General features: G+C 50.7%; 1 protein-coding gene across 1 annotated transcript; it reads right to left on the minus strand.

The window, feature by feature from the left end:
- Positions 1–15,486: 15,486 nt before the first annotated feature.
- Positions 15,487–18,534, minus strand: Irf2bpl (interferon regulatory factor 2 binding protein like). Its single transcript, XM_051149645.1, has one exon. The coding sequence runs from the start codon at positions 18,376–18,378 to the stop codon at positions 16,051–16,053; it is 2,328 nt and encodes a 775-aa protein (XP_051005602.1). The 5' UTR covers positions 18,379–18,534; the 3' UTR covers positions 15,487–16,050.
- Positions 18,535–27,117: the final 8,583 nt, after the last annotated feature.

Here is a 27,117-nt window from a genome sequence, read left to right on the forward strand (position 1 = left end):
GAGTTCGAGGCCAGCCTGGTCTACAAAGCGAGTTCAGGACAGCCAAGGCTACACAGAGAAACCCTGTCTCGGGGGGGGGGGGGTGGCGGGGAGAGCAGTATATACTTTTAACTGCTGAGCCATCTCTCCAACACCTGCTTGCTTGCTTTCTAATTTCTTTCTTTCTTTCTTCATTTCTTTCCTTCCTTCCTTCCTTTCTTTCTCCCTTCCTTTTTTCCTTCCTTCCTGTCTTTCTTTCTTTCCTTTCTCTCTTTTCTTTCTTTCTTTTAAGAGAGTCTTATGTGTGCTGGAGAGATGGCTCAGAGGTTAAGAGCACTGACTGCTCTTCCAGAGGTCCTGAGTTCAATTTCCAGCAACCACATGGTGGCTCACACCCATCTATAGTGTGATCTGATACCCTCGTCTGACCTGCAAGTGTCCATGTAGGCAGAGCATTGTATATATAGTAAATAAATAAATAAATCTTTTTAAAAAAAAAAAGAAAGTCTCATGTAGCTCAGACTGGCGTCACACTCACTATATAGCTTGATAACCGTGAATGTATGGCCCTCCCGTATCCATCTCCCTAGTGTGGGATTTACAGATGTCTGTCACCAAATCCTGTGGGGGTGTGGTGATAGGAATCAAACCTAGGGCCTTGCGCATGCTAGGCAAGTGCTCTGTTGACTGAACCTCAGCTTCCTGGTGCTGGGATGTCAGGCAGGCACTGAACATCATCTGAAGCTGATAGTATTTTCCTTTAAGAAGATAACAGCAGGGTTGGATGTAGTGGTGCACACCTTTGATCCCAGCACTCCCAGAGGCAGAGACAGGCATAAATCTGTGAGTTTGAAGCCAGCCTGGTCTGCAAAGTGAGTTCTAGGACAGCTAGAGCTATAGAGAGAGACTCTGTCTCAAAACACACACACACACACACACACACACACACACACACGCACGCACGCACGCACGCACGCACACACGCAAAGAGAAAGGGGGTGGTGCTGGTGCTGGTGCTGGTGCTGGTGGTGGTGGTGAAGGCCTTTAATGAATCTTTAGTTAATCCCAGCACTTGGGAGGCAGAGGCAGGCAGATCTCTGTGAGTTCCAGGTCAGCCTAGTCTACAAAGTCCACGATAGCTAAGGCTACACAAAGAAGCCCTGTCTCAAAAAGCCAAAACCTAACCAAACCAAGACAAAACAAAACAAGACAAAAAACAAGAAAGAAGGAAAGAAACCTGACAATGATCAATGATGGTACCACAGCATGGGCTCTTGCTGCTTGCCACCATGAAGAGCGACCCACTGTAGACTATGCTACCAGTAGCCCCATTTGGTCCCTTCACAACACTTTAACACTCTTTTTTTTTTTTTTTGGTTTTTCGAGACAGGGTTTCTCTGTGTAGCCTTGGCCATCAGGACTTCGCTTTGTAGACCAGGCTGGCCTCGAACTCACAGCGATCCGCCTGCCTCTGCCTCCCGAGTGCTGGGATTAAAGGCGTGCGCCACCACGCCCGGCTCACTTTAACACTCTTCTTCCTACTTGACAGAGGAGAACCTCAAGCCAGAGAGATTTGCCCAAGGTCATCAGCATGGGGGGTGGGGGGCTGGGGGGGTGGGGGGCGTGGGAGGGGGATTCGAACCCTGTTTCATTCACCACCTCTCCCCACCACAAACCCAACCTACATTTCATAATCTTCTCTAGGAGCATTTGCCTAGGGAGGAGGCTCACAAGCTAGTGCCTGGTGCAGTGCTGATAAAATTCAAATTGTAAAAACGGTTGCAAGAAGGGACATATCAGTATACATAAGCTCGGCAAGAGGAGACAGGTACACAGAAGCTTGACTCTCAGCCCCCACCCCCCACATCCCCCCACTCAGCCTTCTCCAGAGTCAGCTGCTTTTGCTGAGCCCCCTCCCATCTGTCCTGGCTTCCAGGTGACCACACACACACACACACACACACACACACACACACACACACACACACAGCCTTGCCCTTCCCAGGAAGCTGCCAACCGGTTTTACCTGAACCTCCTGCCCAAGATAACAGCCAAGAGGATGAGGGACAGAGGAAGGGACACTGGAGATGGCTAGACAAAAGAGAGGTCATGAGACTTGGGCCTGGCAGATGAGTTTGGCTCTGATTAAGAGCCTAGGCCATAGCTGGGTGTGGTGGCACATGCCTTTAATCCCAGCACTTGGGAGGCAGAGACAGGTGGATCACTGTGAGTTTGAGGCCAGCCTGGTCTACAAAGTGAGTCCAGGACAACCAAGGCTACACAGAGAGACCCTGTCTCAAAAAACCAAAAAAAAAAAAAAGACTAGGTTTTTACAGGGTTGGAGGAGGGACGCCAGCATGCACCACGGATTGGGTGGGAAGAAGTTAAGGAAAAGAAAAGAAAAGGGAAAAAAAAAGAGCCTAGGCCATGGGCTGGAGACATGGCTTAGAGGTTAAGAGCACTGACTGCTCTTCCAGAGGTCCTGAGTTCAATTCCCAGCAACCACATGGTGGTTCACAACCATCTGTAATCTGATCTGATGCCCTCTTCTGGCCTGCAGGTGTACATGCAGGCAGAGGACTGTATACATAATAATAAATTAATTAATTAAAAAATAAAAGAGTGTAGGCCATTAGACAGAAAGCCCTGTGTTCTGATGCCAGTTGGGGATTGGGTTTGGTGGGCATGCTTTTCTAGGTTTCATGGCTATGCTATAAAAGAGAAGAGAGGAGCCTGGAGAGATGGCTCAGTGGTTAGAGCACAGGCTGTTTTTCCAGAGGAATAGGGTTCAATTACCAGCACCCACTTAGTGGCTCACAACTATTTGTAACTCCAGTTCTAAGGACACCTTTGCCCTGCACAGGCACTAGCCACACACTTACACATAATTGTAAAATGAATAAATACACATATCTCTAAAAATATATTTTTTTTAAATAAAAAATAAAAGGGATACTATGAGGATCAAATGACCCCAGAACTGGTCAGGAGGGCCCCAGCCTTCACTCAATGGCATTCAATTCAAGGATCATCCCAATAAGGTGGGTGTTTCTCAAGCTGGGAGGTTGTCCGTGAGGACTGCCCTGAGGCTAGCACTGGTAACTCTCCCTGAGGCTAGCAAGGAGAGAGAGTCTGGAAGGGTGTTCCACCCTGGGGGGGGACCCCTCCAGGGGAGGCGTTGGAAACCACACCAGGAGGAGGTCCAAGAAGGCTCCAATCCAACTGTGATTGCTCCTGATGGCGGCGAGCAACCTTTCAGACAGGGTCACCCTATCTGTGTAGCCTTCTCCTGTCCTGTCCATTGAAGTGCCCTGAAAAGGTACCTCCCTGCTGGAGTTGTCCAGGGTGAGCCCATCTGGCCTCTTTCTCTGAGGTTCACTACCACCATGCCCCGAGGCCTGTCCTTCCTGCTTGTCCCAGCCTCCAGTGGGCTCTGTGCCTCCACCCTCCCCTCTCCTTCTTGGACACGTGGTTTTATTTTTAACCTGAGTTTACAGGCAGGATCTGGAAAAGCCAGTTTGTGGCAGCTCCTAGCCTTTCTGCTTCCCTCCCCCACCTGAAGAGTAAGTAGGGGACAGTGCTTGGCTAGGCAAGGGGGGAAGGGGGGTGCTGGCTAGCAGGTGTGGGTAAAGGGCAGGCAGCTAGGTCTTGCCAGATGGAGGAGGTAAAACACTCCTGCCCCCCCTCTCTACACACACACACACACACACACACACACACACACACACACTCCCGCTGGCCCTGGCTGCTCTAGTCGGGTGGGGTGGAACTTTCTGGGCTTTTCTGACGTAACCTCCCCAGCTGAGGCTGATTGGCCCAGGGCCTCCCTGTATTATGGCAAGTCTCTGGGCAGAGTGGCCCAATGCCCTGGTATTTCAGGCCAGCTTCTGGCCCCAGAGAGAGGGCAGACAAGGCCAGGCTACCCAGGAGGCAGAGCAAGCATAGATGTGCGGTACTGCCAGAAAAGAGTTATCAGAGCATTTTGATTTACTTATTTCAAAATAGATGTTTCTTTTTAATTATGTGTATGTGTGTCTGTGGGGGTGGGGTGGGGTGGGGGTGGGGGGCTTTAATGCACATGAGGCCAGAGGCATGGGTTCCCTTGGAGCTGGGGTTACAGGCAACTTTGAGCCACCTGATGTGGGCGCTGGGAACTGGGAGAGCTAACTTTAAAAATAGCAAGGAAGCAGCCATCCCGAGAGGTCAATGCCTGGCTGGCCGTCCTCATGGTGTTTACTTAAGATCCAGGTGTTTCGGCTTTGATTTTGCCCTTGAAGAGTGGGAGGTGTGCCACAACCTGTAGGCTATGAGGATGCTGAGGGACGTCCATGGTGGCAAAGCCTAGGCTTAGGACGGGAAATAGGGACAAGAAGTGCCAAGGGAAGGAAGCAGGTGGTCTGCCTTTATTCCCTTGGAAAGGGACCTGCTGGGGAGGATGGGCTGCACTGCCACGGAAGGAAAGCTGAGAGAAAGTAAGCAGATTAGCAGCTGTGTGCTAGCGTGAATTGAGGCATAGGGTTCTAGCCTTAGTAACCACATAAACGGGTGAGGTTGGGGTTTCTTCATAATCTGAGCCCTCAGGAAGGAGGGATAGGTGGATTAGAAGTTCAAGGCTCCTCTCTCCCCACCCCCCTGGGGTACCCTTTCCCCTTTCCTTCTCTCCCCATGGTCACTTAATAAATCTTACATTAAAAAAAAAAGTTCAAGGTTCTCCTCAGTTATGTAGGAAGCTTAAAACCAGCTCTGTAGCCAGGCGTGGTGTCTCAAGCCTTTAATCCCAGCACTTGGGAGGCAGAGGCAGGTAGGTCTCTGTGAGTTCGAGGCTAGTCTGGTCTACAAAGTGAGTCCAGGACAGCCAAGGCTACACAGAGAAACCCTGTCTCAAAAAAAAAAAAAAAAAAAAAAGGAAAAAGAAAGAAGTCAGCAAAACTTTAAACTGTCCATTCGGATGTGTGCCCCTGTGTGACCACAGAACCCACACCCAGTTCTTACAGGAACTTAGAGTGTTCCCAAACTGCTCCTTGCTTGGGAAACCATGTGCCCCAGACCAAGTCAAGCGAACTTGGTTTCCAGGGCCAGGGAGTAGGGTTTAGGGAAGAAAGCCTCTTCAGAGTGCACAGGGCCTCATGTCCCCTCCCTTTGCTCTTCCGGGTTACCCATGGAACCTGGGATTCCCTGAAAGCCTGTGGTGACAGTGTTGGCTCATCAAGGATGAAACAGGTGGCAAATGGGCTGTGACCCAGCAAGAGAGGAGGTCCTCTTCCCCTTCCTTCTCCCTGCAGGCTCTACCACCTGAGCACTGATTTTCACTGAAATTACCTGGTTTTGTTTGTTTGTTTTGAGACAGTCTCACAGTGTAGCCCTGGCTGGCTTGGAACTCACCCTGTAGACCAGACTGGCCTGCCTCTGCCTCCTGAGTCCAGAGACTAAAGGCATGCTCCACTATCCACGTGCTAACATCTATCTTTCTTTCTTTCTTTCGTTCTTTCTTTCTTTCTTGTTTTGTTTCCTGGAACTATGTACTTCAGGCTGGCCTCAAACTACAAAAATAAAAATAAAAAAAAATAAAAAAAAATCTACCTGCCTCTATGCCTCCAGAGTGCTGGGATTAAAGGTGTGCACCATTATGCAAGCTTCCAGTTAGTTAGTTAGTTAGTTAGTTAGTTAGCTAGTTTTTTGAGACAAGGTTTCTCTGTGTTATCTTGGCCATCCTGGACTCACTTTGTAAACCAGGATGGCCTCAAGCTCACAACAATCCACCTGCCTCTGCCTCCCAAGTGCTGGGATTACAGGCATGTGACACCATGCCAAGCTCCCCTTTATTTGTTTTTATTTTATGTATATGAGTATGTTGCCTGCAAGTGTATGTACCACATGCATGCAGTAATGCTTCAAGAGACCAGAAGAGGCATCAGGACCCCTGGACCTGTAGTTACAGACTACAGTGAGCCACCACACTTGGCACTTGGAACCCAAACCCTTTCCTCTGCATGAGCAGCAAATGCTTTAACCCACTGAGTCATTTCTCCAACCTTACCCCTATTCCTGAGCTACCCCTTTAACAACCCCTCCCCCCCCAAAAAAAAAAACCAATCAACCAACCAAACACACACACAAAAAAGTATATCATGGTTAACCATCGCTGCCAACCAAGGACCCTAGATTGGTGATGAACAAAAACATTACTTTATTCTCCCACACTGTTGCAAGGGCAATCTCAGATCCAAGGGAGGACACTAAGGGCCCAAAGAGATCTGTAGCTTGCTCCAGAAGTGACAGCAGAGCCAGAGCTAGAACTCAGACACCAACCTACATATATTTGTTGGATACAAATGGCCCCTTGATGAGTGTTGGAAGAAAGGAAGGGAGGGAGAAGACTAGAGCAACACTTTTTGCCGAAGCAACTGTCTGGGCTGTGCACTCACTAGCTCACACACAGTCTGCTCAGAGGGCCTCCTCTGCCATCTTAAGGCAACCTAGCCCAGTTCCAGGCCATCAACCGCAGCAGTGGAAGGAGAGAGCCTGGGAAAAGGCCTCTGCAGCAGGTGGGACAAGAGTTGAAGGGATTTAGAAGCCACAAGGTCCTGAATAAACTGGTTTCCAGTGACAAGGGCTTGACCTGAACCATACAGAACAAAGGAGGAGAAGGTGGAGACTGCCTGCACAGCGCTCTTGCCCCAGATCACCAGAGGCAGAAAAATGCTCACCTTTACTTTTGCCTGCACAGGACGGGTAGTCACAAGACAAGGGGCTGATCTCTGAGGCCAACTAAGAGCGGTTGGTACTGGCTTCCTGCCCTAGGGCTGGCTTTGTCGCTCTCTCAGGCCTCTTTCCCAGACACAGTCAAGATTACAAAAGTGGTGTGAAGGCCCAGCTGGGCAAACTGGCCTGGAATCAAAGATGTTGCTTCCTAGCAGGGGGCCTGGACACGCAGCAGTTTAATCCCAGGTAAACCCCAGGACCCAACCACCCTCCTGCTACTTTTTTTGACTCCCTATGGACCTCCTCATTCTACCTTGGAGATGCTCTTCGTCACCCCTGTAACTCCCCCACATCCAGAACGCCACCCCTGCCCCACCAGGGCGTGAGCCTGTTGGCAACTCCCCAAGGAGTGATCAGCTGCCATCAGTTCTGATCCAAGACCAATAATGCTAGCCTCCTAGGATTCCAGGAAGACAAGAGGTTAGGGGCAGGAGACCTTGTGGGAGGTGGTCACATGACAGTCTGGGCTGAGACCCAGGGGCATTGAGTTAATTCCCTCAGGTCCACATGGCCAGCATTCCACAGCCACCTCTCCCAGGGTGCTGGTCATCTGCACTTCAGGCACCATTAGCCACCTGAACCTGTTCTTAGCTGTAGCCAGGCCTCCTGGGGCTGCTAGGGTTATAGGCCTTCCAGAGCCTGGGCCCTGGCCTAGGACTTCAAGTGCTTGCTTCTCCTCACAACCCGGTGTTCTGTGTGGTGTGTGGCTGCAGAGCATCTGCACCTGGAGAGCAGACCTAGGGGAAAGTGTCAGAAAGGAGTGAGGGTACGCTCTGGGAAGTAGAGGCGATAACAGGACCCACTAGGAGTGGGCTTTTTGTTTTTGTCTCTTTGTTTGTCAAAGGAGAATACTAGCCATTTCCAACCTCAAAAATCAGTCACAATAATGGAGAAATTACATATGACAGTGCCACATTAGGTTATTTCTTGCTGTGTTTTCATTTTGTTGGTGTTATTTGTGACACAGGCTGTAACATACCCCAGACTGGCTTTGAACTTTGTTCTTTGTTTGTTTGTTTTTCCAGGACAGGGGTTCTCTCTGAAAGAGTTCTGGCTGTCCTAGAGACTCTGGCTGTCACTTTGTAGACCAGGCTGGCCTTGAACTCACAGAGATCCACCTGCCTCTGCCTCCCGGTGTGCTGGGATTAAAGGCCTGAACCACCACACTCAGCTAGCCTGGAACTTTCTATGGAGCTGAGGCTGACCCTGACTTCCTGGTCCTCCAGCTTTCCAGGTGTTTAGAACTCAAGCATCTGCTATCACTCCTGGCTTGCCCTGATGTGTATTTTTATTTATTGTTCATTCATTCGTTTATTTGCTTATTTATCTACACATTTATTTGTTGTAGTGCTGGGGGTAGTATCCAAGGCCTCATGTTTGCTAGGCAAGCTCTCTACCCCTAATCTACACCTCTGTCCTTTCCTCTGTCTTTTCAGCCAAGCTCCTCAGGCTGTCCCCTATGGTACAGTTCTGCCAGCTGCTGGATTGTGTGTGTGTGTGTGTGTGTGTGTGTGTGTGTGTGTGTGTGTGTGTGTGTAGGGGAGAGGGGATGCAGTGGTTGGTGAGAAAAGCTCTGGAGCATTGCAGGGAACACTTGGTCTGCTCCATGCGTTGTCCCTGCCCATTCCTTCCAAAGAATACTCACTCTACCGCATACAGGCTAGCTTAAGAGCTATATGATACGGCTGGGGAGATGGCTTAGCGGCTGTGAACATCGCTTGTTCTAGCAGAGAACCAGAGAACCCGAGTTCAACTCCCAGTGTCCGCATGGCTCCTCACAAGGATCTGTAAGCCCGGTTTCAGTCAATGCAATCTCTCAGAATCCAGGAAAAAAAAAATACCGAATGAAGAGCTATATGATACAATATGCAGGTGACATGTAAGTGTACTGGATATGTGCCCAAAACAGGCATATACATACGCACATATGCATAGATGCATGTAAATACAAATATGTACATATATGCACATATGCAGTCAGACACTCGTGCGCGCGCGCGCGCGCACACACACACACACACACACATACACATACACCCTTGTCCAGGGCTTTATAAAAAATATAAGCTAAGCTTTGCTGTAGAGATGGGGACACCCTGTACCCTTCTTGTCTCTGGTGTGTACTGAGCAGCAGGAGAGCTGAGTATGGATCTCAGCTCCTTTGAGCACCTAGTACTGATGAAAGTGCACACACAGGACTGCAAGGCGATTCTCCACGGAGAATTGAAGATGTGAGATGAAAGAACAGCCTGCTTTGTTCTGAGTAGCTTTTCATGCTTTGTAATTCTCTCTCTCTCTCTCTCTCTCTCTCTCTCTCTCTCTCTCTCTCTGTCTCTCTCTCTCTCTTTTGAGACAGGGTCTCTCTGTGTAGTACTGGCTGACCTGGGACTCAGTAGTAGACCAGGTTGACTTTGAATTCAAAAATGATCTGCGTGCTTCTGCCTCTTGAGTGCTGGGAATAATATTTCTTCTCTTAATAATATTAATTTTTAAAAATAGTTTTAGATAAATAAATAAGAGTGGTGGATTTTGTTTGTTTGAGACAGGATCTCTCTCTGTTAAAATTCTATGTTAGTAGGATGGCCTCATATGAGATTTGCTGCCTCTGTATCTGTAGTGCTGGGATTAAAGGCGTCCATTCTGCCTCTGTATGAGTGTGTTGCCTCTGTGCACCATGTGCATGGCTAAGGATGTTAGAAGGTATCAGATTTTCTAAGACTTGAGTTAGGGATGAGTGTAAATCACTGTGCAGGTGCTAGGAACAGAACTCAGGTCTTCTGGAAAAGCAATATGTTCTTAACCACTGAGCCATTCTGTAATGCTTTCTTAAAAATTAAAACACTTGCCTGGGCATGGTGGTGCACACCTGTAATCCCAGCACTTGGGAGGCAGAAGCAGGCAGATCTTTATGAGTTTGAGGCCAGCCTGGTCTACAAAGTGAGTCCAGGACAGCCAAGACTACACAGAGAAACCCTATCTTGGAAAAACAAACAAACAATACTTTAATTTTATTTTAATTTTTTTGAGACTAGATTTTAGGTAGTCCAAGATAGTCTTGAATTCTAGGGTTAGCTAAAAATGATCTTGAACTTTTAATCTTCCTCTACCTCCTAAACGCTTAGATTGCAGGCACTCACCACCACATATGTGGCTTTATTCAGGAACTTAGGGCCTCCTTCTTGCTAGGCAAACACTTTTCTAACTGAATAATATACATGCCCACTCCACTCTCCAGGGTCTCTTAAAGCCCAAGCTGTCTATTAAAGTGCTGGACAGCAATGGGTGACCTTGAACTTCTTGACTTCCTGCTTCTGCTTCCCAAATTCTGGGAATCCAAACATGTGCTACCATGTCCAGTCTCAAGTGGCCTTTAAAGCAAGGGGTGATAATATATTAAGATGGCACACCTTTCATCCCAGCTCTCTAGAGGCAGAAGCAGGTGGATCTCTATGAGTTTGAGGCCAGGCTTGTCTACAAAGCCTAGGACAGCCAGGGCTACACAGAGAAACCCTGTCTCTAAAAACAAAAACAAAACAAAAAGAATTGAGGTGCATCACCTGCTCCTTGTCCACCTCTCTGTTTTATCCAAGTGGACACTCAAGTGGGCTCATTTTCTAATTAAGTTGAGGGTAGGTGGCAGTGGAGAGAGACTGCAAAAACCAGCATCACTGCGCCTCGCTGGGGCAGTATGTCGCCTCCAGCATTTGTGGGTTCACACTGAAACCGCGGGGAGAAGACAGTGGGAAAGCGTGGGGCTCATGCTCAGTGCCTCAGTTTCCAGGGCCGAAGTGGGGGTGGAGGTCAGAAGCAAGAGGTGCTCTGTGCAGAACAACCTTGGGTGTGGGAAGAGCGCAGGATCTATAGGCAAGCTGGCCTTGCTGATCTCAGTATAAACAGGATGACGCATCTTCCTTTTAGGCTGGCCTGAAGGTTGGCATCTCAGGCATGCTTCTCTTTACCTGACACCTGGCTTGCCATTCTCTCTTTCAGTTCCTTCTTTGCAGTGGGAGAGTCAGCCAGGCAAAGAGGGTGACAGGAGCGAGCAGAGAACCCCCAAGCTTGAAAGAATGAGAAAGAGTCTCCTGTTTCCCTCTCACCACCTCTTTCTTCCTTACCCATCCAGATGGATGCTCCCGGTTGTTTTTTTTTTTGGTCCATTGTTTGTCTGTCTTCAAATCTCCAGAAGCTTCCAATCAGCAAGTGGGGGGGGGGGGGGGGGGGGGGGGCTGGCAGGGAGGTGTGAAAGTGCAGAGATGAAAGGTTAAGAAAAGACTTTACAATTCAAACCTGTCTGACGGTTACAGTCAGAAACCTAGAAATGTTGCTAAGGTATGACCAAAAAAATCGCGGGACTAAGGCTTGTTGCCATCTTCCAAGACTTAATGAAGACAATGTGCCCACGCCCTGGGGACTTACTCTCCTTTGCCAACATCATCATCATTTCTTTTGGTAAACAGCTCTCTAGAGGGTTTTGTTTGTTTGTTTGTGTGGTTGGTTTTGTTCTCGGTGTCTACTGTTTCCAAATAGCCATCTAGTTCAGTTTCTGCCACTGTGTGACCATAAGTATGTTTCATCACTTCTCTGTGCCTTGAGGTCCTCGCATTTATAAGCTGGATAATGCACTGGCCTGAGTTCTAAACTCAGGTTTCATAGACCAGCTGTAAATGTTCTCAAGGTCCTTTACAAATATACAGCCGTGTTGGGCATGATGATACACTCCTTTCATCCCAGCACTCAGGAGGCAGAGGCGGGCTGATCCTTCTGCGTTCAAAGCCAGTCTGGTCTACAGAGCAAACTCCAAGCCAGCTGGGGTTACGTAGTGAAACCCTGTCTAAAAACCAAGAGTTCAAAGCAGGCTGTTGGTGTTGGTGAACACCTTCAATCTGAGCACTCAGGAGACTGAGGCTGTTGGGTATCTGTGAGTCTGAGGCCTGCCTGGCCTGCAGAGCAAGCTCCAGGACAGCCAAGACTACGCAGAGAAACCCTGTCTCAGGAAAAAAAAAAAAAAAAAAAAAAAAAGGAAAATTCGTGTCATCTCATCCTGGACAACTTAGTGAGATCCTGTCTCAAAATAAAAGGTGAAAAGGGGGCCAAGGGTGTAGCTCTGGGTAGGGCACAGGGCGAGTACTGCATTCAGTCATTGGTATTGCATAAAGAAACCTTTTCACTAGGCCTTAAAGGTCATTCCCGCGTCCGACTTCCTGTTCTTGGTGAAGTTTAGGAAGAAACAAGAGTGGATTTCAGAAAGCTGAGCCTGGGGGTCCATTCCTATAAACCCCTGCTCCCAGGGGCAGAGTCAGGAGGAGGATCAAAAATTCAGGGCCGGCATCAGCTATACAGGGAGTTCCAGGTTAGCCCGTGCTACCTGAGATGGTCTCAAATATTCAAATAGTGAATCTCAGTACTCATTTTTTTTTTTTTTAAATCACCAGTCCCTGGATACATGGGAGAATGTACCCAGAATCTCTGGAATTTCAACATTATAAAGGCTTGAAATTATAGATCACCCATGGTACTGCCTCCGTGATCACGAAGGGCACCCATAGGCCTTTTCTTTCCAAAAGCTGTTAAATTCTCACTGTTACACCCCAACTTCACTTAAAGAAGCATTAAGATTGTATGAGACCCACAGGTAAGGCATATAAATAATACAATACAGACTGTAAAATGATGGCCACTATCGATGGCTTTGAGAGCAAAGTGAGATGGATGGGAAATTGGAGAAGGGATACTCCCAAGTAAAACGGGGATAAAAGGAGCTCAGAGTCAGTCAGCTGGACACTTGGCCGTGAGTCTCTAAAATGCATGCTAATCCTTGGGGGCAGAGAAGGAAAATGCTTCCTAGGTGTCCAGTGTGGACTTCAGGCAGGATTGAGAATCTACCTGAGAGCCAAATCGAGACTGGTTAAGGCAACCACACCAGGTGCTAAACAAGTCCAGCAAAGAGAAGAAGGGTCTTATCACTCACTCTCCTTTGCCAGCAAGACAGCCGCCATTTTTAACAAGCAGCCCGTGGCTATGGTAAACTTAAACGAACTGCACCAGTTATGTTGTGGTTTGCTTGCAGGCAGCGTTCTGCCCTGACCTCTGGGCACTTTCCTCCAGTTTATTTCTCTCTGCCGAGTCTTGTCAAGTCAGGCTTCCTTAAGTGAAACCAAACCAGGTTCCTTTGCTGGATGCCTCATTACTACAGCTGCCGTTTCTCCTAATAATAGCATCCAGCAACAACAGGGGGAGAAAACAACACTGTTCTCAGCTGTTAATGACAGGCCCGCCAACCCATATGCACTGATAATCAAGGGCCTTGTAATCCTAAAAGTTCCTGACTGCAATACCAAAGCAAAGAAGAGACAGTGCCAGGCAGACGGCAGCCTGTGTGTGCACAGGTAGGGAACAGGGCACACACTACTCACAGCATTCACACCTGGGTGGGCAATCCTCACATCCAAACAGAGTTTGTGGGCCTTGCTCTCCTCCTGCCTCTGTAGGCTCACCCATTTCAAGTGCCTGTGCATTTGGTGTGGGGGTTGGGAGCACCTTGAAGAATCTTCCAGGGGAGAAACCTGCTCAGGTTTTTATTAATGAGTCTGTTAAGGAAACTCAGCCCAGACCTTTAAGTGATTGGCTGCTGGGCCAGGAGGGGTTTTAGAATTAACTCTTCCTACAGTCAGTCTACTTTGGATTATCACCCCTCAGTTAATTACCCCTGAGGATGAAAATAGGTTCCATGACTCATAAGCACCAATACAACACTTGGCAACAGATGAAAACGCAAGGACACATTTACAGGAAGCTGACAGGAACGATCATCTATTTATATGTGGGGAGATTCTTAGAGGTGAGCCAGGCACCTCCCATGTATCATGCTGCAGATCCATCGATAACAGCCCCACGGATGCCCCGTTCCCAAACATGCACACCCACACAGGCACACCGGGTTCTGCTTTCCACTTCAACATGGTGGCAAAGCAGGAGCAGAAACCCAAAGGCTGTCCCTGACAGCAAACCCCAAAACAATTAAGTCTCCAACACAGGATCCATGATCTGTTTTCCTCATGTGTGCCTGCATCCATTCCCACCTCCCTGCCCTCCTGCTCCTCCTCAGAATCCTGTCTGGTAGGGCTCCTCACTTCCTCCAACACTGACAGGCAATCCAGATCCTGTCAGTTCACTCAGCCCAGAAATGGGGAGTGGCCAGGAATTCATTTCAGAGCAGATCACCACCGTTGTGTTTTGCTTCCTTTCTCCTGTTTTCTAGTCCTCTGTTGCCTCCAGGAAAGGACAAGGTTCAAACCAGGACTGTTTTTGCCTTGTTCTAGCTAGATGAAAGGCTAGTCAATTCTGAGCTCCAGGGGGCGCAGTTTGCACTGCCCTCCACCCCCAGAACTGCACAAATACTTACAACAAAGTTGATAAAATAGTTGAGTTTCTTTGCCAATAAAATGGATTCCATTTGGTGCCTAAGCAACCTTTGCTTTTCTTGCCCGTCTACCCCCTACCTCCCCAAGTCTGCTCTGATCAGCTGTGTCCTGACTTAAGAAACACTCATTAAAGGGTAGGATATAATGAATGAGGTGAAAACTGCTTTGTAATCAACATGCACTCGCCTCCCAGATGCTCACACCCTTCCCTGGCCCCACTCCCGGCCAGGCACTTTTTTATTTTTTATTTATTATAAAGGAAGGGTTTATTTTAGCTTATCGTTCCGGAGGGATGGAGTCCATCATGGATGGCAGAGTAGAAACGCTAACAGCCAAGGAATGCATACATGGCAGGAGAAGCAGGAAGCTGGCTGATCACGTTTTCATCTACACAGGAAGCAAAGCCCAGCTAAGACACCTCTTTTTCAAGTGTGCAATGACAGTGAATTTTGCCCTATGTGTAGAGGCAAAACACCCTCACCTTTCTTTAATCTAAGTTTCCCTCTGTTTCCACTTGGGTTTTTTTTTGTTTGTTTGTTTGTTTGTTTTTTTGAGACAGAGCTTCTCTGTGTAGCCTTGGCTGTCCTGGACTCACTTTGTAGACCAGGCTGGCCTCGAACTCACAGAGATCCGCCTGCCTCTGCCTCCCAAGTGCTGGGATTAAAGGTGTGCGCCACCACGCCCGGCTTGTTTCCACTTGTTAAGTCACAGCTGCACTGGGTACCAGCATATTCTCATCATCCCAGGGAAAGACACCAAAAGGCATTTCTGACAATGCTCTTTGCAGCTGGGTCCCATACTGGGGCTGGGTAAAGATGCTGAAAAGTACACAGAAATTGGTTAGTCAGCAACTGAAGATTACAGGGGAGGTAAATGTAAACAGTCTGGTACCCAAGGGGGTGGGGCAGGCAGTTCTGAGAGCCTTCAAAGGGACCAGGATTCCTCGGCCCAGGCAGGAGAGGTGAGCAGTTGTCCCCTTAATTGGAGTTGTGTAGCCTCAACCTTAGAAAGACAAACTTGCTGACTCAGGGCAGAATTAATATCAATTGAATTTATTACAAGTTACTAAGCTCCAAGGCACATTACAGTGTTCTGTTAACTACAGAAATGTATAAAGGACAAACAGAGCAAGTTCTCCATGTCTAGCGTTTTTTTTCCCGCTCTACTGTTCAAAAGCATCCGTGCATCAATAAAGCCAAAACAAAACGACACGTGAAGACCCAACACATTCAGCTCAGTAGAAACAAACCAAAAACGTTTCCCCCTCACAAACTTGCAACAAAAAACACCCACCCCCTCCCAACACCCCCCCCCATTACTATTTTGCAAACAAAACAGGAAAACAAAACAGAACAGAACAAAATTAAGTGAAGACTTCAAAACACTTGGGGCTGTTTAGATAGAAGCTTTCACCATGTTATAGCTTCAATTTTTTTTTAATTTTTTTTAAAATTTTTTTTTTAGGCAGCAACACTGGCCTTGGCAAAACAAAAACAAAAATCTTTTTTCTTTTGTGTGTTTTTCCTTTCAGAGTGCAAAACATTTACAAAAACACACACCAGCAGCAGTCGTTGCTAAGGGCTATTAATTCTGTACCCAGGCAAACATTCTGCCACCAAATAAGGGCTAACGAATATGATGCGAATGACCCAATCGATATTATACTGCTTAACACAAACCAGCTTATCCTTCAAATGAAGAAGTTACATACCTGTTTCAAAATATAGAAACATACGACGAAAATAATGTCTATACATAAGACTAACTTTTTGCAGTTATATTCACAATTCTACATCTTGGTGGGAAGGGAAGGTGGAGGCAAGGTGGGGGAAGGGCCCTCTAGATTGAAGAGGTGGTCTAGGGCAAGGGAGGTCGCTGCCCTTGTGGTTCAAGGGTCTCTCTCTTTTTTCACTTTAACATCCCCAGCTAAGATAGTTGCGATTTCGCCCTGCATGAAGGCCCAAGGTACATTAGACCCGACTAGGGGACACTTCTCTCCGCTAGGACAATACACCTCACCTGTGGCCCCCTGGGCTTTGATACTCTCTCTAGAACAAGGGAAACAAAATTTGTGGCTAGGGACGGACGGACACTGAACGAAATGCGTGTCCTCCAAACGTTCGTGGCAAATGGTACAGCAGAGGGGTCCGCTGTTGGCCATAGGGGAATCCGGAATGTTTTGGGGGTGCACTTGGTCCATGCCCGGGTGGGCGCTAGGCGGCGGGGGCGCCACCTGTAAATTCAGGTCCCCATTGCGTGATGCCAGGCGACGCTGCCCCGGCACGGAGGCAGGGGACACCGGGCTGCTGCTGTTTCGCCTAGCAGATGCAGTGGTAGAGTGCACTGAACTGCCGTCTTTGGGCGAATGCGCTGTGCCCAGAGTGTCTGCCACTGACATGAGCGCGGCCATGGGGGACGGACCATTCTGGGGGGCTGACTCCGGCGGGGTGGTCCGATTGGAATGAGGTCCGAGAGGTGGAGGGGGCGGAGGTGGTCCCCCTGCTGCGTGTCCCGGAGCCGCAAAGCCCCCTGCGGACATAGTGAGCTTCAGCGCCTCGCTCTGGTTTGCCATCCACTGCTGCCTCTGTTGCTCCTCGCCGAGCTTCAGTGTACCTTCAGCTGAGTCCGGCGGCTCAGGGGATGCCTTCCTTTTGCGCAGGCTGGCCGCTGCACTCCGGCCCGTGGGCGCCGCGGGCGGCAAGGCACCAGTTCCTGGAGGTGCGCTGGGGGCGCGGCTGAGACTCACCAGCGCCGTGGGTAGCATGGGACAGCTGGCATCTAGGTAGGGCTGGGGCAGCATGTCCGCGCCGGGCACGCCCTCCTTGAAGAAGCGAACAGCCTCAGGCAGCAGGTCCCCAAGTAGGCGCCAGTCGCCCGAGCCATGCTTCTTCTCGTACTCCAGGTACTTGAAGCCAGAGGACAGACCCCGGCCAAAGTCCTTCATGCAATCCTGGTACATCTGTTTGGCCACCCCGGACGCGCTCGAGTATACGTTGCCGGAGCCCGTGGGATACTCAATGAACAGCTTCAGCTCGTAGTCCATGCCGGGTTTAGAGACCGCGTCGAAGGCAAAGACGCGACCCAGGAGCGAGTGGTCCTTCTTGAAACGCACCTCGTAGGGCGTGCAGCCAGCCAGTGTGAGCAGCGTGTCCCGGACCATCTTGGGCTTGTTGGCCCATTCCTCCGCGCGGTTGCGCAGGCTCTCGCTCAGCTCCGCCAAGGCCTCAGCGTTGCGCTGCTTCTCCTTCAGCTCACGCTCCTGGTCCGTGCTGGACACGGAGCCAGGCCTCTTGCCACCAGCACCCACGCCCACCTCTGCCACCGTCGACGAGGTCGATGACGGAGCAGAGGATACAGTGGCCGACACGCCCGGGGCACCCCCGAGACAGGCAGGCCCCCCGGGAGCACCCGGAGGCGCTGGAGTCGGGGGCCCTCGGCTTCCCCCCAACCCGTGAGGCGGAGGCGGAGGCAGCACTGCGGCGCTGGCCGGGCCGTTAAGCAGCGTCTGTGGCAATAGATTGGGGGGCACGGCGAGCTGGGGTCCCCCGCCACCACCTGGGTTGGGCAGCCCGGTCACCAGCCCACTATGTGTTCCACGCCGAGAAGCAACTGATGTGGCAGCGGAGGATGAGTTGGGGCTCTGGCGGTTCAATTCCGGGGGACCCTCCTCTGGCGTGGGCTTGGGGAAGCCGTTAGGACCTCCCAGGCCGTTGGGTAGCCGGGCAGCGTGGCTGCTGCTCCCCAGACTCACCGGGGGAGGCGGATACTCAAAACGGCTGCGTTGTTCTACCGCGGCGGCGGCGGCGGCAGCAGCGGCGGCTGCTGCGCTCAGACCATAACGTTCCAGGCCGGACGGGGTGGCTAACACTGCAGGTTTGGTGGAACCATCGACGTGGTTGAGCTGCTGTTGCTGTTGCTGCTGTTGTTGCTGCGCGGCGGCAGCTGCTGCTGCGGCTTCCTTGGCAGACAAGGCCACTGTCTTGACCCCGACTGGCGGCGGCGGCCCGGGGGAGCGGCCGTCTTGGAAGCAACCGTGCGCCCGTTTCAGCTGGCGCGCTGTCTCGATCACGAATTCTATGCGGTCGGCGCCTTCGTAATTGACGCAACCACGGCAAACGGGTTCGGAGAAGTCCCAGATCATGGCCCAGGGCATGCGAGGCAGGTCGCACAGGTAGCAAGACTGTCTTCGGGACGAGGACACCTGCGCCGCCGACATGATGCCAGCCTCGGGGAAGGTAGGCCCCCGCCCGGGCTGTCTCCGCGGCGCCTTCTCCTCCGGGAGGACTAGCTGGCTGGGAAAGGAGTCCGGCTGCGGGGGAAGGGGGCGGGGGGGCGAGAAAGTTCTGCCCCAGGGGCTGGAAGGAGCTTGAGTCTCCACTGCCGGCGCAGTGCCTCTCCGCGGGGGCTCCACCGCCCGGGCGGCAAACGGGTTCTGCACGCTCCTCGCCCCCACCTCCTACTGCGACTGTCTTGTCCGGAGAAAACCACCGGGAGCCTTCTTCCTGGTACGACGGATCAGGGCTAGAAGCTCCGGGCCTGGGGGGAGGGGGCTAGGGTGTCCAGGGGCCAGCCGCCAGTGGCCTCTTGGCCCCCTCCCCGGAGTGATTGAAGCGTGGAAGAGGGAAGGGGGTCCCCCTACGATCTCAGTCCTCTCTACGCCAGGCGCCCCGGGGAGAGGGTTAGAAGGTTGTGCCACCCGGTGCCCAGGTCCAATCTTGCTGAAACCGCTGATTCCCCGGGAGGGCCGGAGGAGGAGGTGGCTGCCAAGAGCGTTTCCCCTCCGCAGCGACGGCCGTTACGCTGGCGGCGCCTGGGTTTGCACGCCGGAGGGAGCCGCCGCGGCCACGGTTTTCAGGACACAAGAGCAGAGGAGAGGAGCGCACGCAAGCAGGCTCCCACCGACCCCTGGCCTGGCCAGCTCTCCAGCCTCCGAGGCAGACGGCGCTCACGTTGGCTGCCGGGCGCTCGCGCGGCGCCTCCACCCGGGTCGCATCCCTTCCCGCTCGCGCTCGCCTGGAATGTGGGGTTGTGATTGTTACTCTACGTTCCGGAGGCGCGTCTCAGCGCTCCTGCTCGGGCTGCAGCTCGCGCTGTCCCCGGCTTGGCCGCGCGGGATGCCGCCCGGGCGGAGCGCTGACGTCACCGCCATGCTCTGCACCAGTCCCCCACCCCCCCTTTACACTTCCTCTGTCTGTGGAGCCCACTTGTTGCTCGCGAAAAGCGCATGCGCGGCAAGATGCCCAGATTCCTCCCTGTCGGCCCCTCCCCCGCGCCTCCGCCCTCTCCTCCCTTCCCCCCGCTCGGCCGTGTGTGTACCACAGCTGAGGCCTGGCTAGCTAATACTGCAAGTCCAGGGCTTGGGGGAGAGGGCGGGGCGGGGCGGGGCGGGGTGGGGTAGAGAGGTGGGGGGTGGGGGGTAGGCGGGACGAAACAGGCGATGACCTTTCCTTTTCCTGCCTGGCTTTCCCAAGTAAAAAACATTTAAGAGCCAGGAGTGTTGTTTCCGATTCCCGTTCCCCACACCACCAAACCCCAGGCAGTAAAATTAAATGCCCTGTTTGACGAGTTTCACTTTGAATTTCATATACAGTATTACCTATTTCATCTGCGATGAGAGCTCCCTCCCCCATTAATGTCAACATTCTTTGCCACCACTGGTGCCCAACCACCTGCAGAATTAGCCCTTCTCCAATGTTCCAGAAATTGCCTTTTAGATTTGCTTTTGCGACCCAGCCTAGGAATCGAATCGGTGTTGCAAGGGTGGCGCCAAATGAGCCGCCCCTCCTCCTGGCCGAACTCTGTAAAATATTTTGGCTGGATGTCTAAAGGCACTCGGAGGCCTTTAAGGGAAACAGTCAACTGGCTGAACACAGCTGCAGTTGAGGGCAGGGAAGGAGTGAGGATTGGCCAAACAGGTGAGTGGTTTTTCTGGGTTTCATAAGGGGGAGGGCAGCATTTAATAATACTGATTGCTAGAGCAGGGGACATAGCTCAGCGAGGGAGCACTTGTTCTGGATGACCGAGGCTCTGAAGCCCATCCTTAGGACCATCCAGAAATAAAGCACAGTTTTCAAAGTTCCTTCCGCGTGCTGTGATTTAATTCCACGTTGCCCCAGTGTGCTCTGGGAGGTCATGATTTCTTCTCCCTTCTAAGATCACCACTGCTCATCGTTACTCTTCATTGTAAAAACAGAGTATGGTTAAGCTCTGGCTGGAGCATTTCAGCTGGTTCTTCTATTTATTGGGGTTGATTTTTTCTTATGTAAATTAAGTTAATCCCTGTGGGAGGCTGGTGGAGGGGAGGTGATTTGATAAGGCTGGGTTTGGCCTATAGGGTTGGGATTTCCTCACTGTTATTACTGGCTTTGTAACCCTGAGCTCTATTTATATAATATTTCCCTTCTGCAAAATGGAGTTATCTCTCCCAGCTGTATGGGTTGTTGGAGATTGCAGCTTGTGTCACGTCTTCGTGACAGGTGACTCTGAGGCTGGTAAAAAGATTGGTGCTGGGAAAGTGGTTTCTTTACGTGGCCTTAGTATTATTTTCATTGCAATGTAGACACAGTATATGAAGCATTATTCACATGTATTAAACCCTTAATGTTTTCTACAAAGTAGATTGTATTCCATTTTACAGACTAGGAAAATAAGGAGGTTGAAATTGCTTGTCCACAGCTGCTGCAGCTGGCCTGGGATCTAAATCCAGTAACGTTGATTGGCGAGGTGGTGCTGCACACAAGCTAAGGCTCCCAGAGATGGGGGATAGGGTGCTAAGATTTCCATGAGCACCTCACTTTTGTGAAATGTGTAATTCATAATGAGCCCCTAGAATCCCCTTCCAGACTGTACTACTGAATTCTTCTACATAGAGAAGCTGTGAAGGTGTTGCTGCCACAGACTGAACCATAAATGCACCATACAGTACCAAGACCATGTTACTGCACTAACAGGAAACTGCCCATGTTGGACACTGGTATCAATAGTGGTAATGACACTGTCACTGTAAAGTGCCTAAGGCATTGCAATCACCGTTTATGATCACTGTTACACTCAGTTGACGCAACAAGAAACACTTCTTTTTTGACATTTGATCTCCAGAAGCTGTTCCGCATCCTCCCAACCCCCCATCCCCCCACCCACCCCCACCTCTGCATCAAGCTCTTCATTCTGGGTTCCAAGTGCAAGGCAAAGAAAAGTAGAGCTTGTAAGGATATGGAGAATGGGAGGAAGAAGAGCCTACAGGGAGCCTCTCTTTCATCTCAAAGCAACCCAGTTTCTGTTTTTGCAAAAACAGGGAGCTCACTGTGGGCTCCAGGGCAATAATAAACTTTGCCTGGCTGGCTTGGAGCATAGAGCTTCTTGGGGAGCCGTGCTTCACCCTTAGACTTCAGCCTTCTTCATGCCACAGTTACCGTTGAGCGAGTCAAAACCCAGGACTCAACAGCCCCTACCAGCCAGGGCCTCCTGAATTTTGGCTTGGCCGGATGACCTTTTTTTTTTTTTTTTTAACATTGTCTATCTTTCTCTTTATTAAATCAAAAATCCTTTAGAAATAGTAGCTTAGCCACATCCTTCCAGCCAGGCAGCTAGAAAAAGCAAGTTGGTATGTCTCCATTTCCCTGTCTCTGTCTTTTACTAAAGACACAAACCCACGGGCACACACACCAAAACAAGGTATCTCTGAACACAGCTAAACACCAACATGCATTTAACAGAATTCCATTACAGTCCACAGTCTCATAATCCTTTATTTAAAAATCACAGCTCTCACTGAGCGGTGGTGGGGGCATGCCTTTAATCCAGCACTCAGGAGGCAGAGGCAAGTGGATCTCTGTGAGTTTGAGGTGTAGGCAAGCTTGGTCTACAAATAGAGTCCAGGACAGTCAAGGCTACACAGAGAAAACTAGTCTCGAAAAAGCAAAAATAAACAAACAAAAACACAAAACAACAACAACAAAATCACAGCTCTCCATACCCCCTCAAAAAGAATCACCCTCGCTTTTGGTGATAAATTACTTCTTAACTGCTTGTCTCAGAGGGCCCTGCTTGGGATGCATCGGCGACTGGGGAGGTGAGAACACCCGTGTTTGGACATGCGTTCCTCTGCTCCTGTGGCAATGCTGTGATCACTGATCTGATCAAGGGAGGTTGAGAAGTAGGGGAGCAGAGACACAGAACTTTGGTGCTATGCTCTGGGGGTGCACCAGCTGCAGAGACTAGCAGAGCAAGGTACAAAGTGCTAACCCTAACCTCACAAAGCAAAGTTCTACTTAGTAGCTATCTTTCTCCTCAGCTTGCCATCTGAGATCAGCATCCTCCGAGAACACTGTTCTAAACTGGAGCAAAAGGCCAGCTTTCCACTTGGCCTCTGCCGAGCAACATAGCCCAGCTTTGGGGGTATGAAAGGTTGCTGGGATCTTAATCACTTCGATGCATCCCGGAGACTCCCGCCGGCCCTCGACAGCCCCCAGTTTGGAACCTAAATGAGGCGGAGGCAGGGGTGCTCTTGGCCTGCTGGCTCCCAGGCTGAGGCCAAACCTCGAGTCACCCCGCTGCAACGCGCGCCGCCAAGCGCTCCGCAGAGAGAAAAGCCTTTTTTGGTAACACAGAGCCGGGCAGTAAGCATGGCCCGGTTCTTTGGCCTGCGAGCAACTAAGAGCAGATGAAAACAAACGTGTGGGTTGGGCCCTCCTTTGGCCTAGCCCAGGCCAGGAACCCCAGGGGCGCGACCCACTACTGAGCCTTGCAGGCCTGCGCAAAGGGGCTGTGGGGGCTGGAGGCTGCTGTGTGATTTACACATTTACTCCTCAGTTGGATCCGTGGCGGAAGTATTCGCCTTTCCCTAAAGGATTAATCCTGGTATTTAAAAAAAAAAAAAAAAAAAAAAGCATTGAGTTAGGCCAGGGCATAGGGTTACACAAGAGCCACTAGAGCATGAAATCCCAGGAACAACGTGATTCGCCCAGAAGCCCTGGGGAACTGAGCGTGCACCGCCCGCCAAGACCTGCCCAGCCTCGGGCGCATGAGCAAGGCGGGCACTCTGAGCGAAATTGGGGAGAAGGCTAGGGAGGGCGGGCACAGTGGTTGAGGTTGGCACAGTGGCCAAGAAACGATCCGGTCGCTAGCTGTTTTCTTCCTGGAGGGGCGGAGATCAAGGAGGGGAGGAAAGGCGCGGGAGTGGGGGGTAGTCGAGTCTAGTTCCTGCCTCCCGGCATCCTCTTCTTGCCAGCGTGCCAGGGCTGGGGGAGCCCAGCGCTGCCCTCAGCAAAAGCTGTTATGTTTTTTACTTTAAAAAAAAAAAAAAAGCTTGGAATGAGCTGTCCAGGGAAACGGCCTAGAGGAAAAACGGGTGGAAGGGTCGAACAAGGGAGCTATTCATTTGGGACAAATACTCAACATCCCAACAAAGGAGTTTGAAAGGAGGGAAGGCTTGGAGGAAGCAGGGACCTCGCAGTGGTCAGTGAAGATCACAGGTGTGCCTACCCGTGGCCTTCCACTTCATCTGTGAGCTTGGGCCTTAAAGGGAGGTTCCCACCAGTCTCCAGTAACCAGGGGATTTCCACTAGCCTGTTTGAACAGCTAGAAAGTGTGGTCACCCAGCAGGAAGCCCCTCCCAGGTCCTTCCTCACTATTTCTGGGTCAAGGCTGGTACTGGACAGCCATCACGGCTTACCTTGAACTGGGTCCAAGGCCAAGACTTAAAATATTTTGACTTGCCTGTGCTGAGTAATTAAGTCTGTAACTCAGGAAGGGGGAGGGGCAAGAGAGAAAGGGTGGGTACTTTGGTACATATTTACATTATTCTCTTCACCTTGGTCTTGGCTGACCTTGAGCCAATTATTTGCACTTCAGTCTTCTGAGTAAAACTGCAACAATTACTCCACTTCCTTTGCCTGCTTCCATTGGTCTATGTGGATGACAACGTATTCTAATATGTTTAATAAAATGTAAGAGATTATTAACAATAACCTACACTTGTCAAGGGCTCCAAAGTGCATTTCCAGACATTATCTCACCAATCCCCACACAAGCCTCTGAGGAAAGCGCAGTAGTCAGCCTGTCAGCCTTTTGTACAGGCGAGGGAAGCTGGGCCAAAGGTAGTCCAGAGCTAGCAAAACCCTTTCCAGTTTCCAGATTCATCTAAGAGACTGAAACTACAGGTAAAACCTTCTGCCCACAGGACTTACAGGTTAATGCCACCATGGTCCCAGTAGGCTACAAGGTGGTGTATAAATCAGCACCAGTTGGTTTGGAGTTAAAAATCAATCACTATCGAGCTTTGAGCAAAACTGAGTTTTGCACCGTTTCCTGGCAATCCCCAGACACCTGTCTTTTACTTCTTTGGTTTTCTATGCCCTGGCCTCAGGCAGAGGTGACAGAGGAAAATCTGAAGGACTGGACCTCACGGAAGGGTCGAGGAGGCTCTTCAGTTTCGCTCAAGAACTTTTAAAATGTACACGTCTGGGACTGAGGAATGTAGCTGAGTGGTGAACCCTTGCCTAGCACAGGCAAAGGCCTGAGTTGGGTCCCCAGCACTGGAAGGAAGAAGGATGAGGAAAAAAGAGGTCAGTGAACCATGTAGGGGAAAGAGGAAAAGTCAGGGACATGGATTGGAAAACACATGGTGGAAAAGGCCTCTTTCCAGACCTGAAAGATAGTGTGTGCAAACTTGCTGGCCCCATGGCCTGGAAGGTTTCAGAAGGTTAGGTTAGCCCCCCTGCCCTTCCATCACTTATTCAATGATTTACCTAGAGAGCACTCCCCTAGCCAAGGACAAAGAACCTGGGGCCTGGAGCGTGGTTAACAGTGCCCTGTCTCTGAGTTCCATCTCCAGCCCTTGTTCATTTCTCCACTGGACTCAAGCTGGTCCTGAACTCATTCTGTAGCCCGGACAGGTTCCGAGCTTGTGGTCCTTCTGCCTTCACATCCACAATGGCTGTGGACTAAATAGATCTGTACCACCGTCAAGCCTGGTCCTTAGCACTTTCTCCGCGTGGGGAAACTGAAAGCCCAGAATAGAGAAGCCTCCATTTTCTCCTAGGTGTCCTACTTTTCCTGATGCAGTAGCCCCCCAAAGCCGGAAGAGGCAGCAGTGCTTGTTCGAGACACCCTGTAGCGGTGTGACTGACTGGGAGCAATCTGTTCATTCTCTTGGGCCTTGGTTTCTCACCTGTCAAATGTCCCTCTTAAATAAACCGTGTTCTTCCTCCAGCAGTGAACCCTTCCAGGTGAAAGAGGAAAAAGCCAGGCCTGATGCTGTACCCTGTCCACACTCTTTGTCTTGTCCTCTGGGTGACCAGCCTAACACCTCTGAGTTGGAGTGACAGACAAAATAAACAAGGACTGCCTCCCAGCCGAGGAGCTTGAGCAAGACAAAAGCACAGTTGGGCCCTTCCTTCAGGGCTCTCCTAGAAACAAGGACTTTTCCTCCCCGTTTCTGTTTCTCTCTCTCTCTCTCTCTCTCTCTCTCTCTCTCTCTCTCTCTCTCTCTCTCTCTCTCTCCTTCTCCCCCCCTCTCCCCCTCCCTCTCTCCTCTCTCTGTGTCTGTATGTTGCAGGGGGGGAGGGGGGAGGGGAGGGGTTTGACCATGAGACTCAAAGCTGTTAAAGATTTATTTGGTGCTCTTACTTTTTTTTTTTTTTTTTCCAATTTGGAAAGAAAGAGGCAATGACCCCTCTTTTAAAAAAACAAAACTAGGCAGGAAGTGTGCAGGGCCTGAGTGGCAGGGACTAAGGGTGTAATTACAGGTTTTTTGTTCAGCATTTTCATGTAATTAAATCCAAAGGAAATCGAGCCTGGCCCTGGCTTCTTGGATGCAGGGCAGACCAGAGTTGTCTGTGTGTTGGGGCTCGAAGGCAAGCAACGAAGAATGGCTCGGCTTTTCAGCGAAGAGGCGGAATTCTCACCTTATTATTATTTTTACATTCGTTTTCCATAAGGTGGTCTATCATTCATCTTTTATTCGGTGCCACTGCGCTCTCCTTGGTGACATTTCCCAGCCGTGCGCAGCCTTCTAGGCACTGATTTGCCTTCCCGCCCACTCTCTCCCCCTTCCCACTTTTACATATTGCCAATTTCTGCCTGGTTGCTCACACAATATCCCTGCTGCAAAATCCACAGCCAGCTCTTTTGCCTCCAGAGTTTCGATTCCAGCGACCTCCGACTCCGCCAAATAGACTCTCTCTTTGTTTTGCCCACAGTCTGCCTTTCCTCGTTATGCTTTATAACACGCTCTACAGCGGCCGCCCCAACCCAGCTTTCTCTACCACTGCCTCGGTTTCCCTTTATCGCAAGCAGGTCTGCGTACACTCGCCGGGGGATGGGCTGTGGCGTTTAGAGCATAGCTTTGCAAATGGTCCGAAACGATGTGGCGCACGGGCTTCGCTCTCCTCCCCTCGCTCTCCTCCCCTCCTTTGAGCCCTTGGTGGCCCAGTGACGAGCCCAGGACGGACGTTAGAGACTCTAGCAGCAAGAAAGGAGCCACTGTCTACTCACATTCTTCAGGGCAGGAAACCTGACCTACTCCAATACCACGAGTCCGGGAGGAGGGGCACTTGTATTTCTCCAAGAGGGCGGACCTCGCGTTGGTTCTACCCCCCCCCCCGCCCCTCTCCCCCTCCCCACTCCCATGCCCGCAGATTACCTCCCGCAGCCCCCTTCACCTACTCTTCCCAAGAACAGATTGTTTATCAGGTCGGGCAGCCAAGAAGCCTACTCCTGTTTCTGGTCCCTGCCAAAGATTAATCACACTTGGGAACCTCACAAAACTTGACTGTTGGGGCGGGGCAGCGAGAGGGGAGTAGTTAAAAAGGAAAGACCAATGAATTTGACATTTGACATTTGACAAGCCTACCAAATGGGGCTGCTGCTGACACCTCTTGCCTTCTCAGCTTAAAGGACCAGAACTGTACTTCATCCCCATTCTTTCTCCCCCACCCCACCTCAGCCCCCCCTC

The sequence above is a fragment of the Acomys russatus genome, chromosome 1 (assembly GCF_903995435.1).
Source record: "Acomys russatus chromosome 1, mAcoRus1.1, whole genome shotgun sequence".
Lineage (NCBI taxonomy): Eukaryota > Metazoa > Chordata > Mammalia > Rodentia > Muridae > Acomys > Acomys russatus.

Coding starts and splice junctions, on each gene's coding strand:
- Irf2bpl (XM_051149645.1), bottom strand. CDS start 18,378: ATGTCGGCGGCGCAGGTGTCCTCGTCCCGAAGACAGTCTTGCTACCTG.